General features: G+C 39.1%; 1 protein-coding gene and 1 long non-coding RNA gene across 14 annotated transcripts in view; one reads left to right on the top strand and one right to left on the bottom strand.

Moving 5' to 3' along the window:
- Positions 1–16162, bottom strand: part of AHCYL1 (adenosylhomocysteinase like 1) — a 107864-nt gene that overhangs the window by 29438 nt on the left and 62264 nt on the right. For all 13 annotated transcript variants that reach the window (XM_056557916.1, XM_056557914.1, XM_056557915.1 and 10 more), the window contains exons 6-8: positions 6692–6786; positions 4990–5096; positions 2285–2401 (exon numbers count right to left, since the gene is read on the bottom strand). In XM_056557916.1, the coding sequence (XP_056413891.1) occupies positions 2285–2401; positions 4990–5096; positions 6692–6786 (319 nt within the window). The remainder of the gene's footprint in view (positions 1–2284; positions 2402–4989; positions 5097–6691; positions 6787–16162) is intronic.
- Positions 5696–14824, top strand: LOC130356402 (uncharacterized). Its single transcript, XR_008888871.1, has 3 exons — positions 5696–6004; positions 6234–6428; positions 13331–14824. It is a non-coding gene; the product is annotated as an uncharacterized LOC130356402 (long non-coding RNA).

Below are 16162 nucleotides of genomic sequence, written 5' to 3'. Positions count from 1 at the left end.
GACCAGAGCAGGAGATGACCGATAATACTGATCTGTTCTATGTCCTATACATAGAACAGATCAGTATTAGCAATCATGGTATTGCTATGAATAGTCCCCTATGGGGACTATTCAAGTGTAAAAAAAAATGTAAAAAAATTTAAAAGTTAAAGTAAAAAAAAAAGTGAAAGATCCCCTCCCCCAATAAAAAAGTAAAACGTCCGTTTTTTCCTATTTTACCCCCAAAAAGCGTAAAAAACATTTTATAGACATATTTGGTATCGCCGCATGCATAAATGTCCGAACTATTAAAATAAAATGTTAATGATCCCGTACGGTGAACGGCGTGAACGAAAAAAAATAAAAAAAAGTCCAAAATTCCTACTTTTTTAATACATTTTATTAAAAAAAAAATTATAAAAAGTGTATTAAAAGTTTTTTAATATGCAAATGTGGTATCAAAAAAAAGTACAGATCATGGCGCAAAAAATGAGCCCCCATACCGCCACTTATACGGAAAAATAAAAAAGTTAGAGGTCATCAAAATAAAGGGATTATAAACATACTAATTTGGTTAAAAAGTTTGTGATTTTTTTTAAGCACAACAATAATATAAAAGTATGTAATAATGGGTATCATTTTAATCGTATTGACCCTAAGAATAAAGAACACACGTCATTTTTACCATAAATTGTACGGCGTGAAAACAAAACCTTCCAAAATTAGCAAAATTGCGTTTTTCGTTTTAATTTCCCCACAAAAATAGTGTTTTTTGGTTGCGCCATACATTTTATGATATAATGAGTGATGTCATTACAAAGGACAACTGGTCACGCAAAAAACAAGCCCTCATACTAGTCTGTGGATGAAAATATAAAAGAGTTATGATTTTTAGAAGGCGAGGAGGAAAAAATGAAAACGTAAAAATTAAATTGTCTGAGTCCTTAAGGCCAAAATGGGCTGAGTTCTTAAGGGGTTAAGGACTCAAACAATTTTATTTTTACGTTTTGTTTTTTTCCTCCTTGCCTTCAAAAAATCCAAAATCTTTTATACTTTCATCCACAGACTAGTATGAGGGCTCGTTTTTTGCGTGACCAGTTGTCCATTGTAATGCCATCAATCACTATACCATAAAATGGCGCAACCAAAAAAATACTATTTGTGTGGGGAAATTAAAAAGAAAACCGCAATTTTGCTAATTTTGGAAGGTTTGTTTTCACGCCATACAATTTATGGTAAAAATGACATATGTTCTTTATTGTTTGGGTCAATACGATTAAAATGATACTAATGATTACATACTTTTCTGTTACTGTTGCGCTTAAAAAAATCGCAAACTTTTTAACCAAACTAGTACGTTTAAAATCCCTCTATTTTGAAGACCTATAACTTTTTCCTTTTTCTGTATAAGCGGCGGTATAAGGGCTCATTTTTTGCGCCATGATCTGTACTTTTAATTGATTTCTAATAAATTTTTTATCAGTTTTTTGGGGGAATAAAATGTTATAAAAGAAGCAGCAATTTTGGACTTTTTTTTTTACACGTTCACGCCGTTTACCATACTGAATCATTAACATTATATTTTAATAGTTCAGATATTTACGCATGCGTCGATACCAAATATGTTTATTACATTTTTCTTCTTTTTTTCTTTTTACATTTTTTGGGGGTGAAATGGGAAAAATTTGACAATTAAAATTTTTATTGGGGGAGCGGATTTTAAATTATTTTTTTAAATTTTTTCAAACTTTTTTTTACTTTTAATTTTACTAGTCTATTTATAGCAATCATTTGATTGCTAATACTGTTCAGTGCTATGCATAGGGCATAGCACTCATCAGTGTTATCAGTCATCTTCTGCTCTGGTCTGCTCGATCTCAGACCAGAGCAGAAGACCCGTGGAAGGAAGTGGAGGCAGGTGAGGGGACCTCCGTCTGCCATTTTGGATGATCGGATCTCTGCGGCAGCACTGCGGGCGATCCGATCATCCATTTTAGTGATCGCAATACTGCAGATGCCGTGATCTGTATTGATCAGGGCATCTGAGTGGTTAATGGCGGACATCCGCGCGATCGCGGATGTCGGCCATTACTGGCGGGTCCCTGCCTGCTATCAGCAGCCAGGACCTGCCGCGCATGACCCGAGCATCGCTCCGATGCTCGCGGTTATGTATAGGACGTAAATGTACGTCCTGGTGCGTTAAGTACATTTGCGTCCTGCGTCGTTAAGAGGTTAAACTAGAAAGTTACTTGGATTGACAGTATAGACCAACAGTATAGACAGTATTACAACACACATTTCTTACCCATCCAGTATTGACTCACGACAGCAGTATAAATTGTCAAATTTCTGTTTGGTGACGGAGTCATTCACATTCATGGCAGGAACGCAGAGCTTCCCAGCCTTGGACAGTTGATACAGGCTGTAAGAATACATGAAGCATATTGTATAATGTGTATAAAAATATCTTAGCATTACTATATTTAAAGTGATTGTCTGAACATATAATAAAAATAAAGGGGGAGATTTATCAAAACCTGTGCAGAGGAAAAGTTGCCCATAGCAACCAATCAGCTCGATTCTTTCATTTTGCAGAGGCCTTGTCAAAAATATAAGAAGTGACCTGATTGGTTGTTATGGGCAACTCAGCAAATTTTCCTCTAGACAGGTTTTGATAAATCTCCCCCAAAGAGTTTGCAGGAGATGTCAAATCTTTAATATCCTGGCCTCAGTGGTGATTTAATATGTATAGCAGGTCAAGACACACTATCGGTACATGTATGGGCTCCCAAAAGTGGCAAGCAAAATATCAGGTTATCTAAAATGTCACCTGTGAATCACTGGATGTAACTGTAATCACTGAGTGCATAGTTCAGAGGAGATATTTTTACTTTGTGATTATTAAAACTAATATAACATTTATATTATTTATTAATATGTAGTTACAAATTAAATATGAATAAATACTACTATCTGCATGTATTTCTTAATTTTGATGTACAGTGGGGCAAAAAATTAGTCAGTCAGCCACCAACTGTGCAAGTTCTCCCACTTAAAAAGATGAGAGAGGCCTGTAATTCTCATTATAGGTATACCTCAACTATGAGAGACAGAATGAGAAAAAAAATCCATAAAATCACATTTTCTGATTTTTAAAGAATTTATTTGCAAATTATGGTGGAAAGTATTTGGCCAATAACAAAAGTTCATCTCAATACTTTGTTATATACGCTTTGTTGGCAATGACAGAGGTCAAACGTTTTCTGTAAGTCTTCACAAGGTTTTCACACACTGTTGCTGGTATTTTGGCCCATTCCTCAATGCAGATCTTCTCTAGTGCAGTGATGTTTTGGGACTGTCACTGGGCAACATGGACTTTCAACTCTCTCCAAAGGTTTTCTATGGGGTTGAGATCTGGAGACTGGCTATGCCACTCCAGGACCTTGAAATGCTTCTTACGAAGCCACTCCTTAGTTGCCCGGACAAGGTGTTTGGGATCAATGTCATGCTGAAATACTCAGCCACATTTCATCTTCAATACCCTTGCTGATGGAAGGAGGTTTTCACTCAAAATCTCACGATACATGGCCCCATTCATTCTTTCATTTACACAGATCAGTCCTCCTGGTCCCTTTGCTGAAAAACAGCCCCAAAGCATGATGTTTCCACCCCCATGCTTCATAGTAGGTATGGTGTTCTTTGGATGCAACTCAGCATTCTTTCTCCTCCAAACACGACGAGTTGCGTTTTTTACCAAAAAGTTCTACTTTGGTTTCATCTGACCATATAACATTCTCCTAATCCTCTTCTGGATTATCCAAATGCTCTCTAGCAAACTTCAGACAGTCCCAGACATGTACTAGCTTAAGCAGGGGGACACGTCTGGCACTGCATGATTTGAGTCCATGGCGGTGTAGTGTGTTCCTGATGGTAGCCTTTGTTACTTTGGTCCCAGCTCTCTGCAGGTCATTCACTAGGTCCCCCTGTGTGGTTCTGTGATTTTTGCTCACTGTTCTTGTGATCATTTTGACACCATGGGGTGAGATCTTGCATGGAGTCCCAGATCGAGGGAGATTATCAGTGGTCTTGTATGTCTTCCATTTTCTAATAATTGCTCCCACGGTTGATTTCTTCACACCAAGCTGCTTGCCTATTGCAGATTCAGTCTTCCCAGCCTGGTGCAGGTCTACAATTTTGTTTATGGTGTCCTTCGACAGATGTTTGGTCTTAGCCATAGTGGAGTTTGGAGTGTGACTGTTTGAGGTTGTGGACAGGTGTCTTTTATACTGATAACAAGTTCAAACAGGTGCCATTAATACAGGTAACGAGTGGAGGACAGAGGAGACTCTTAAAAGAAGAAGTTACAGGTCTGTGAGAGACAGAAATCTTGCTTGTTTGTAGGTGATCAAATATTTATTTTCCACCATAATTTGCAAATAGGACTATGTGTTTTTATGGATTTTTTTTTCTCATTATGTCTCTCATAGTTGAGATATATCTATGATGAAAATTACAGGCCTTTCTTATCTTTTTAAGTGAAAGAACTTGCATAATTGGTGGCTGACTACATACTTTTTTGCCCCACTGTATATGCATGTTCATTGGCCCTGTTCATTTACTAAAGGTAATCTGACTTTTTTTCTTGGGTTTTGCATTCACGTTGTGTCGCATGCGCCAGATTTTGCAACCAAAAAATCTGAAAAACTTGACCAATTCCAAGATAAGGCCATAAAGTGCGGATGCAAGCAAAGATCAGAGACCAGGTCCCTGTCAGTCCCTCTTGGATACAAGCAAACAGAAATTCAATGCAGCACTCCAGGGTGTGATAAAAAGTGAAAAAATATTTATTCCATCAAAAAAATGTACAGCAGCAATGTTTAGACTCACTCCTGAGCTCTAGATATCGACTAGAGACTCTAGATATCGTCGAAATATAATGGCAGCTTCAAAAGATGAAGCATCACTGTTAATTGAAGCATCACTGCTAATTGTCAGGGAAAATAGGCTTACCGATGAACCCCAGTCACGCTCTCCTCCACAATACCGCGGATCTTTTTGTACACATTAGGGTACTTCTTGTATACCCAATGAGTTAAATCTCCTCCATCATCCAGGATCTAAGAAAAAAGAAGATAGCAGTGATAAGAGGTTTAAATGGGTTATTACATCAATAATGTTTTTAACAAAACTCCTGACAGCTGTTAAAGGGGTACTCCGGCGCTTAGACATCTTATCCCCTATCCAAAGGATAGGGGATAAGATGCCTGATCGTGGGGGTACCGCCGCTGGGGACCCCCGTGATCTTGCACGCAGCACCCCAGTTACATGCTCCGGGGACTGATTTTAACTGGGGTGCTGCGTGCAAGATCACGGGGGTCCCCAGCGGCGGGACCCCCGTGATCAGGCATCTTATCCCCTATCCTTTGGATAGGGGATAAGATGTCTAAGTGCCTGAGTACCCCTTTAAAAGGGTTTCCAGTCTTACCCAAGAGCAAGGAATGGGAAGTATAATAAAACTTTCAAAAAGCTATACTCACCCCTTGCACATGAACACTGTACACTCCTGTGAGTGTACAGGAAATCATTGGGGCACTTCGCCAGGCATTCTGTAGCAGCAGCAGTGCTCGAATGACAAGGAGCTAAAAGTAAGTACATTTTTTTTGCTTCCCCATTCCTCCACTGGGTATTTTTTAAAGGCTGGAAATAGCTGTTTTAATGTAGTTTACTGTGTTTGTAGCTTAAAAATCTAATTATCAGTATTTTGGTTTCTATGTGTTACATTGAAGCTGGAGTGGAGCTGGAGGAGTGTTCTCAACAGAATCAATCTCCTTGCCGCTCCGGCAGCTGACAATAAAGGCTGTTCCTACTTTCCCTGCAGGAGTATTTTCTGCCACTGCAGAACCTATAGGCAGAAAGCTATTTCTATTGGTTGCTCTGATGTAAGTGTGAGATGCATCATGTGTGTCCATGAGCCCTCAGCTCATCAGGTGGACGTGGACGCCTTACACTTTAATAACCATACTATGTAAGTATATATCATAAATTGATTTTTTTTTAACATGTTTTTCATGGACTATATAATAAAAAACAACAAGGAGTAGAGTGGAAGTGTAGTTTAATTCCATCACAGATAAGCACCAGTCTTTTTTTTTCACATTTAACCTAATTTGTGTGTGCTGCAGTGATTTTTCTGTTCTATATATTTAAGATATTTATTGGTGGTACAATATTTATAACAGTCATGCTCTTTACAGGTAATACAATCTAAAGGAGTCGTAAGATGAAAGAAGGAGTTGCTTGATAACTAAGAACTAGAAGAAACAAAGATAATCTATTTTATTTAAATGCAGTTTGGTCACTTTGGGACACCTTTTGGATCCAACTAGATGTTTAAGGGGTTCCCTGACTCAATAATATCCAGCTTAATAGGACTAGATCCTCTCTTTGTGGTACGTCTTTACTTTTCCCATTACCCCCCCTTCCTTCCCTCCTCTTGTCTTTTGTCACAATATGTGTTTGGAATGTTTTTGGCAGATACTAGAATAGACCTTTGATTAGCTCTCATGTAATAGATAGCATCTACATGTCCTTCAGCTTAGATCACTGAATGGATTGTACAATATTTATTCTTAGCTAATAGACTGGTCTGAGGGTTATATTCCCTGTTAATTTGTTGTTTTAATGAAAGAGGTAGCTTCTAACTCCTAAGTACCATGTTTGGCTGCCAGCTATCACCATTTACAGAGCGATCAATGCACCACCAAAAATCATCCTCTGATTCGCCTTTCCATGCAAACACTGCAACACCTACAGTTTGTGAGAAAAAAAGAAAATAATTACTTATTATAGCATATACATACAAGAACATGGCAAATAGAATACATTTGTGAGTTCTGAATTGGGAATGGGGAGAAAACCACTGCCAATCAAGTCTGGCAGTGGTTTATTTTGCTAAGAACAAAAAATTGGGTAGTTAAAGGGGTACTCCCGTGGAAAACTTTTTTTTTTTAAATCAACGGGTGCCAGAAAGTTAAACAGATTTGTAAATCCCTCCTATTAAAAAATCTTAATCATTCCAGTACTTTTTAGGGGCTGTATACTAAAGAGAAATCCAAAAAGAAATGCATTTCCTGTAATGTCCTGACCACAGTGCTCTCTGCTGACCTCTGCTGTCCATTTTAGGAACTGTCCAGAGAAGCATATGTTTGCTATGGGGATTTTCTTCTTCTCTGGACAATTCCTCAAATGGACAGCAGAGGTCAGCAGAGAGCACTGTGGTCAGGTCATCACAGTAAATGCACTTCTATTTGGATTTCTCTTTAGTATATAGCCCCTAAAAAGTACTGGAAGGATTAAGATTTTTTTAATAGAAGTGATTTACAAATCTGTTCAACTTTCTGGCACCAGTTAATAAAAAAATAAAAAAAAGTTTTCCACGGGAGTACCCCTTTAAAATCCAACATGCCTGATTCCTCTCTCCCCAAACATCTGCCACTGAAGGAAGTGTCAGGAGACTACTGTACATATTAGATTTTGAATTGTGCCATTCCTCTGTTCCCTAATTAAAAGGATAAGGGAGTTGTCATACATGACATTTTACAATCAGTGCATCAGTGCTGACAGAGCATAATCACTCCATAGCCATGGGGAATAGTAACGGCCAGCAGTCTATTTATTCATAATTTCCCAGAGGGTATCAAAGTAATGGTACGATTTGGAGTATTTATGAGATAAATATAGTTCAAATTAAAAGATTATTCATTTATTTAAATCAAAGCACTGAACTACAACAGGACCCAAAAAAGTCAACTAGTTATCAGAAAACTTAGTTAAGGTATAAAGTTGGTCAAAGGAGTTCAAGAGTTACTATGGTTGTATACCAGAGCAACTTTCAGAAATGCATTGTACACTAGGGTGGCTTGTTTTTTCATATTTTTTATCTAGTCAAATCCTAATACTCTGAAAAAGTTACCCACTCATAAGGGGAACTCACATGCAAAATTTGGTTCCACTATTAGTTCCATGTTTTATATAGGAAATGAGCTAAGGATTATACTAGAATGATTACCTGAGATAATCCACAGTCCCTAATGTGTTAAGGCATGTTTCTCTTCTTGACACGAGTGCCAGGGTGGTCTTTAACTAAATACTCATGCTATACAGTGGAAAGGGAGAGGACTGTGAAATTTGTGACAGAGGTGTCTACGAGAGTATAAGGTCAAGAGGCATGTCCTCACCAAATTCTATCTACTGTCTTATACAGACAGGCCTTGCCCAAATTTCACAATAAGGGTAAATTTGTTACCATCTTTACTGTAGTCGAAAAAGCTCTACATGGTTGGGTAGGACTTCTGCAGACAGAAAGTTTTGTCCCATCGGAACCAAAAAAGTCGAAAAACAAACCACCCTAGGGTACACCATAGGTTCTTATAGGGGTTATACAGAAAGATGTAAAGGTATTACCTTTCCTCTCTCCCCGATAGCTCACTTTGGTGTCATTTCAGCCTTAAAACTTCCTCCCCACTTAAATGGGTTTGCTGAGACAGCGGGGCATATACTGTGTTGCGATTGATGCATGTAAGCAAAATGTAGATATATGTTTGTCCACATGTGATGATCGCAACATAGTACCTGTTTAACCCCCAAGATATCCCAGATAACACCACATGAAACAACAAAATGGCTACATGTAACTTGCGTATAGATTAGAAGTTGCCAATATGATGCCCCATTCTTTGGCATCACTTCCTATTTCTCGGATTCCTTTTAGCTACTTTCCTCTGTTTTCTGCTCACACTATGCAGCTACAGCAGGTAATATGGATCAGAGAGCTCTCAGTATAACCAGTATAATAGAGTACATGTGGGGGTGGATACAGCCGGAAGTCTGTGAAGTAAAGCTTCCGAAAATAGCTGCAGAGCAGAAGATGATGTCCGAGAAGGGGGTTGTGTTTTGGAAACTTCTCCTGTACAGCCCATTTATAGTTATTTTGTTGTTTCCTGTGGTGTTACAGGCCTCAAGTGTACAAAGCACAAGGGAAAGTTATATTTGAGAAGCTGATTGAAATGGTTAAGGGGTAACTATCGTTTTAAAATCTTCTGTAGATAAACAGGGCCCTGGGTATAAATGTGATAATCTATTGCCTAAACCATTTCACTACAAAAAGATAATTTATGTCTTTAGATCTTTCTATCTAAGACAGTAGATAAATGAAGCCCAAAGTATGTATGTGTGGGTGTGTATATCTGATGCAAATGTGACATAAAGTACTTGAGGTCAAATGCAAACACGGCATATTTCTGATGGGTAAAAGTCTACTTTAGTTATTTAACATTCTAGAGCAGAGTTTTCTAACCAGTTTGCCTTCAGTTGTTGCAAAACTAAAACTCCTGCTGGGAGTTGTAGTTTTGCAACAGCTGGAGGCACACTGGTTGGGAAACACTGTTCTAAGGTGTTAAAATGGTACCTCTCTCTAAATTATATTATGATATGTCATAGCTAGATGTCAGAAATTTTGATCAGTGTGGGACCGGATGCTGAGACCTCCACTGATCATTAGAACTAAAGTAAGCAGCATTCAGCTGACCGCTATGTTCATTGGTTCTTCTGCTAAGCTCTTCTCATGAAACAGAGCAAGCGATATATAGATTTAAAGTAAATCAATGAGACTTTCTGACAGTCCATATAATGCTCACTTTGCTAACATAAGCAGAATGAAGAAGAAAAAAGAAGGGATGCAATGCTCAGGTGTGTGCTTCTTGCTTCTGACCCTTCATTCTAGTGATTAGTAAAGATCTCAGCACCTGGACCTACATCGATCAAAACTTCTGACATGAAATTATGACGTCAGAATTTTAATAGTATAAGGTACCCTTTAACACCCTAGAAAGCTCTCTCTGTGAAGCCACAACTAAAATGTGGACTATATTATGCAAGCCGTTTTATCACCAAGTGTCTTCTAAAATCTTTCTTTCATAGCCATAGGTTACTGTTGACTGAGTACATCAAGGGAATGCAGAACAGCTAAATATGACAGTGGGGGATTACATGTTCACATAGTGCCTCATAAACACTTCTTAGCACATCAACAAAATAAGGAGAGGTTCGCGTGTCGTGTCAATAAAATGGAATATCAAAGTACAAAAATATAATTCACAAAAACAGTAGATGGCTTAACCGTGCAGGCACTGTGGGGGGAATTCATCAAGAGTGGTGTAGGTGAACATCCTTTTACCCCATTAATTCATGTGGTGGTAACTGTGTACCTGCACCAGATGTATTACATGGTGCAGGGCAAGTGATAAATCTGGTATTGATCACATTTCTTACATCAGTAAATCACTTTGTATGGTGCCACTCTGCGGCTTTTTGTGCCACTTTTATATCACGTGCAACAAAATGTGCGACTTTTTAAGAATGTTGTTTGCAGTCAGTTTTGTAAGCCAAGTCAGGGCTGATGTAAATTTGCACCACAGTCGCACATCATGAATTCCTTACTACTGCATGATATTAACTAACATCATGACTTGGTATGTTCTTTTAGAAAAACCTTCAAAAGCAAACATCTCAATGGAAAATCTCAAAACAGCATCTGAGATATGTGGGTTTATAGTTTGTCTGACAATTCAAGGAATCAGTCAGATGGCCGTGAACTTAAAAGAGATCTGCAGCTGTATATAACTTATCCCCTATCCGCAGAATAGGGGATAACTGTTTGATCGCAGGGGGTCCGATTGCTACGAGCAGATGAAGCAGGACACACGGGTACAGCAGAAGGCACACTCTAGGTACAATCAGTAGCGCATCTGCAGCATCAAATACGCTGCGGATGTGCTAGGTATGACCCTATCGTTAAAAGGGAATGTGTCACCTAGATTTTTTTTTTGTGCTTAGCAGCAGATACAGATAATTTTTTTCTAATCTATTTCTATTACAGTGGGGATCAAAAGTTTGGGCACCCCAGGTAAAAATGTGTATTAATGTGCATAAAGAAGCCAAGAAAGATGGAAAAATCTACAAAAGGAATCAGATTACAGATTAGACAATCTTATAATATGTCAACAAAAGTTAGATTTTATTTCCATCATTTACACTTTCACAATAACAGAAAACAAAAAAAATGGCGTCTGCAAAAGTTTGGGCACCCTGCAGAATTTATAGAATGCACTGCCCCCTTTGCAAAGCTGAGACCTGCCAGTGTCATGGATTGTTCTCAATCATCATCTGGGAAGACCAGGGGATGTCAATCTCAAAGGTTTTAAATGCCCAGACTCATCTGACCTTGCTCCAACAATCAGCACTATGGGTTCTTCTAGAGAATAGTTGACGCTCACAAAGCTGGAGAAGGCTATAAGAAGATAGCAAAACGTTTTCAGGTGTCAATATCCTCGGTTTGGAATGTAATTAAGAAATTGCAGTCATTAGGAACAGTGAAAGTTAAAACAAGATCTGGAAGACCAAGAAAAATATCAGACAGAACAGCTCGCAGAATTGTGAGAAAAACAATTCAAAACCCACATTTGACTGCACAATCCCTCCAGAAAGATACTTGTACAAATATGGTCTTCATGGAAGAGTCATCAGAAGAAAACCTCTTCTACGTCCTCACCACAAAAAACAGCGTTTGAACTTTGTAAATGAATATATAGACAAGCCTGATGCATTTTGGAAAAAAGTTCTGTGGACCGATGGAGGTTAAAATTGAACTTTTTGGCCGGAATGAGCTAAGGTATGTTTGGAGAAGAAGGGGAACAGAATTTAATGAAAAGAACCTCTGTCCAACCGTTAAGCATGGGGGTGCATCAATCATGCTTTGGGCTTGTATTGCAGCCAGTGGCACAAGGAACATCTCACGAGGTGAAGGAAAAATTGATTCAATAAAATTTCAGAAAATTTTGGATGCTAACTTGATGCCATATGTGAAAAAGCTGAAGTTAAAGAGAGGATGGCTTCTATAAATGGATAATGATCCTAAACACACCTCGAAATCCACGGGGGATTACATCAAAAGGCGTAAACTGAAGGTTTTGCCATGGCCTTCACAATCTCCTGACCTCAACATAATTGAAAATTTATGGATAGACCTTTAAAGAGCAAGGCGTGACAGACAGCCCAGAAATCTCAAACAACTGGAAGACTTTTGTAAGGAAGAATGGGCAAAGATACCTCAAACAAGAATTGAAAGACTGGCTACAAGATATTAACGCTGCAGGGTGTCCAAACTTTTGCAGACAACATTTTTTGTTTTCTGTTATTTTGAAAGTGTAAATGATGGAAATAAAATCTAACTTTTAAGAAAAAAGAATATGGAAGTGCAGCTCACAAAAAATTAGTCGAAGTATGAATGGAAAGTACTTACACCAAAAAAAGTACACAAACTGAAATAGGGAGAAAAAGAATAAAAACCATTCACCTCTAGACTAATACCAGAAAAGACTGATACATAATGATTATAATATGAATTTAAAAATAAAAATTGGAACTGTGCTTCAAATTTATGAGAATATGAAAATGTATTTAAAAGGGGTACTCCGGTGCTTAGACATCTTATCATCTTAAGCATCTCCGGTGCTTAGGGGATTTGATGCCTGACCGCGGGAGTCCCGCCGCTGGGGACCCCCGTGATCTTGCACGCGGCGCCCCGGGTCTGATTACGGGCGATCACAGGGCAGGCGGCATGTGATGTCACGCCTGCGCCCCCGCACCTCAATGCGCCCCCGCACCTCAATGCAAGCCTATGGGAGGGGGCGTGACAGCTAACACGCCCCCTCCCATAGGCTTGCATTGAGGGGCGGAGTGTGATGTCACATGGGGCGGAGGCGTGACGTCACGCGCTGCCCGCCCTGTGACCGCCCGTAATCAGACCCGGAGCGAACACGCTTCGGGGACTGATTACAAACGGGGTGCCGCGTGCAAGATCACGGGGGTCCCCAGCGGTGGGAATCCCGCGGTCAGGCATCTTATCCCCTATCCTTTGGATAGGGGATAAGATGTCTAAGCACTGAAGTACCCCTTTAATAGCCGCTAATATAAAATACATATGACAATTAGACAATAATATATATAAAAAATATAGTAAGATAAAATAAAAGATGTCTCCTTCCACAGGGCCCTTGTGGGGAGGTAAAGATAACTTCAATGAACTACTGACTCTTTTTAATAATCTAGATACCGATACTTAAATACTCCAGTGACTTACATATTGTTTTTCTACGACACACTCATTAAGAACTATACTACCTTCATTGTACATTGTCATGCATATTTTTATATTGAATATATGACTCTGTTTTTATTTTCTTGTTTTCTCTCATTTCATTATATGAAGTAATTTATGCTTTTTGTATCTCAGATGTTATATGAAAATTGAAAAAATTCTTTAAAATAAACAATTATTAAAAAAAAGAAAATGGAAGACCTACAAGACCACTGATAATCTCCCTCGATCTGGGGCTCCACGCAAGATCTCAGCCCGTGGTGTCAAAATGATCACATAAACGGTGAGCAAAAATCCCAGAACCACACGGGGGGACCTAGTGAATGACCTGCAGAGAGCTGGAACCAAAGTAACAAAAGCTACCATCAGTAACACACTATGCCGCCAGGGACTCAAATCATGCAGTGCCAGACGTGTCCCTCTGCTTAAGCCAGTACATGTCCGGGCCTGTCTGAAGTTTGCTAGAGAGCATTTGGATGATCCAGAAGAGGACTGGGAGAATGTCATATGGTCAGATGAAACCAAAGTAGAACTTTTTGGTACAAATGCAAAATAGAAAAACAGTATGCGGCACAGCAATGCAGAAGCAACTATACGGTAAATGGACTTATCTGTTCCTATAGTAGGAGCCTGGCGTCACTCTTGGTGCACGGCTTTAGGAAAATCAGCCCAGTTGAAAACAGCAATCGAAAGAAGACAATTGTTTTGCATGGATAATGTGCTTCTACTGGCCCCTGACAAGGGCCAGTAGAAGCACATTATTTGTGCGAAACAATTGTTGCCCATTTTATTTGCCTCCTGCACTCTTGTCCTCCCCTTGCCATGTGTTAATATACACCGAATAAAGCTCTGGATTTTACCTTCAAGTTACCCCGGTATGCCGCTTATCTTCTTTCGCTTGCTCTTTTTAGTAAAAACTCAACACGTCGTGTTTGGAGGAGAAAGAATGCTGAGTTGCATCCAAAGAAAACCATACCTACTGTGAAGCATGGGGGTGGAAACATAATGCTTTGGGGCTGTTTTTCAGCAAAGGGACCAGGACGACTGATCCGTGTAAAGGAAAGAATGAATGGAGCTATGTATCGTGAGATTTTGATTGAAAACCTCCTTCCATCAGTAAGGGCATTGAATATGAAACATGGCTGGGTCTTTCAGCATGACAATGATCCCAAACACCCCCCCAGGCAACAAAGGAGAGGCTTTGTAAGAAGCATTCCAAGGTCCTGGAGTGGCCTAGCCAGTCTCCAGATCTCAACCCCATAGAAAACCTTTGGAGGGAGTTGAAAGTCTGTGTTGCCCAGCGACAGCACCAAAACATCACTGCTCTAGAGGAGATCTGCACTGAAGAATGGGCCAAAATACCAGCAATAGTTTGTACAAACCTTGTGAAGACTTACAGAAAACGTTTGACCTCTGTCATTGCCAACAAAGGGTATATACCAAAGTATTGAGATGAACTTTTGTTATTGACCAATTACTTATTTTCCACCATAATTTGCAAATAAATTCTTTAAAAAATCAGACTGACAATGTGATTTTATGGATTTTTTTTTTCTCATTCTGTCTCTCATAGTTGAGGTATACCTATGATGAAAATTACAGGCCTCTCTCATCTTATTAAGTGGGAGAACTTGCACAATTGGTGGCTGACTAAATACTTTTTTGCCCCACTGTATATATATATCTCTAATAGTGAAAGGATACATACCAGGAATGATAGTCTACGATCACAACATTCATATTAGCAATGAAAAGTTTATCTACACTGCTGTGTCATTACAGAATTAGGTTAAAGGTCTAGGGTGCCGAATATTTTTACGTCACAGTCATGCACTTCAAATATTTGCCTTAATCACAAAGAGCTATTATATAAACAGGGTTTTGAGCCAAGACCCTTATTCGTTCTTCTTTGTTGATGCAAACAAGAACTGAAGTAAGAACTGTCAGCCCTGTAAATACAGTCATTGCCGTAAATGTTGGCAGCCCTAAAATTTTTCTAGAAAATGAAGTATTTCTCACAGAAAAGGATTGCAGTAACACATGTTTTGCTATACACATGTTTATTCCCTTTGTGTGCATAAAATTTAAGCCAAAAAAGGAGGGGGAAAAAGCAAATTGGACATAATGTCACACCAAACTCCAAAAATACGCTGGACAAAATTATTGGCACCCTTTCAAAATTGTGTAAAAATAAGAATGTTTATAACCTGTGATGCTCTTTTAAACTCACCTGGGGCAAGTAACAGGTGTGGGCAATATAAAAATCCCATCTGAAAGCAGATAAAAAGGAGAGAAGTTCACTTAGTCTGTGCATTGTATGTCTGTGTGCCACACTAAGCATGGACAACCGAAAGAGGAGAAAAGAACTGTATGAGGACTTGAGAACCAAAATTGTGGAAAAATATCACCAATCTCAAGGTTACAAGTCCATCTTCAGAGATCTAGATTTGCCTTTGTTCACAGTGCGCAACATTATCAAGAAGTATGCAACCCATGGCACTGTAGCTAATTTCCCAGGGCGTGGACGGAAGAGAAAAATTGATGAAAGGCGTCAACGCAGGATAGTCCGGATGGTGGATAAGCAGCCCCAAACAAGTTCCAAAGATATTCAAGGTGTCCTGCAGGCTAAGGGAGCATCAGTGTCAGCGCAAACTATCCGTCAACATTTAAATGAAATGAAACGCTATGGCAGGAGACCCAGGAGGACCCCACTGCTGACACAGAGACATAAAAAAGCAAGACTACATTTTGTCAAAATGAACTTGAGTATGCCAAAATCTTTCTGGGAAAATGTCTCGTGGACAGATGAGACTAAGATAGAGCTTTTTGGTAAAGCACACCATTCTACTGTTTACCGAAATTTGGAATGAGGCCTACATTGAAAAGAACACAGTGAAATATGGTGGAGGTTCAATGATGTTTTGGGGTTGTTTTGCTGCCTCTGGCACTGGATTCCTTGAATGTGTG

The sequence above is a fragment of the Hyla sarda genome, chromosome 2 (assembly GCF_029499605.1).
Source record: "Hyla sarda isolate aHylSar1 chromosome 2, aHylSar1.hap1, whole genome shotgun sequence".
NCBI classification, from domain to species: Eukaryota; Metazoa; Chordata; class Amphibia; order Anura; family Hylidae; genus Hyla; species Hyla sarda.
The sequence above is the reverse complement of the archived record's forward strand: the minus strand, read 5'-3'. Positions and strand labels throughout refer to the sequence as shown.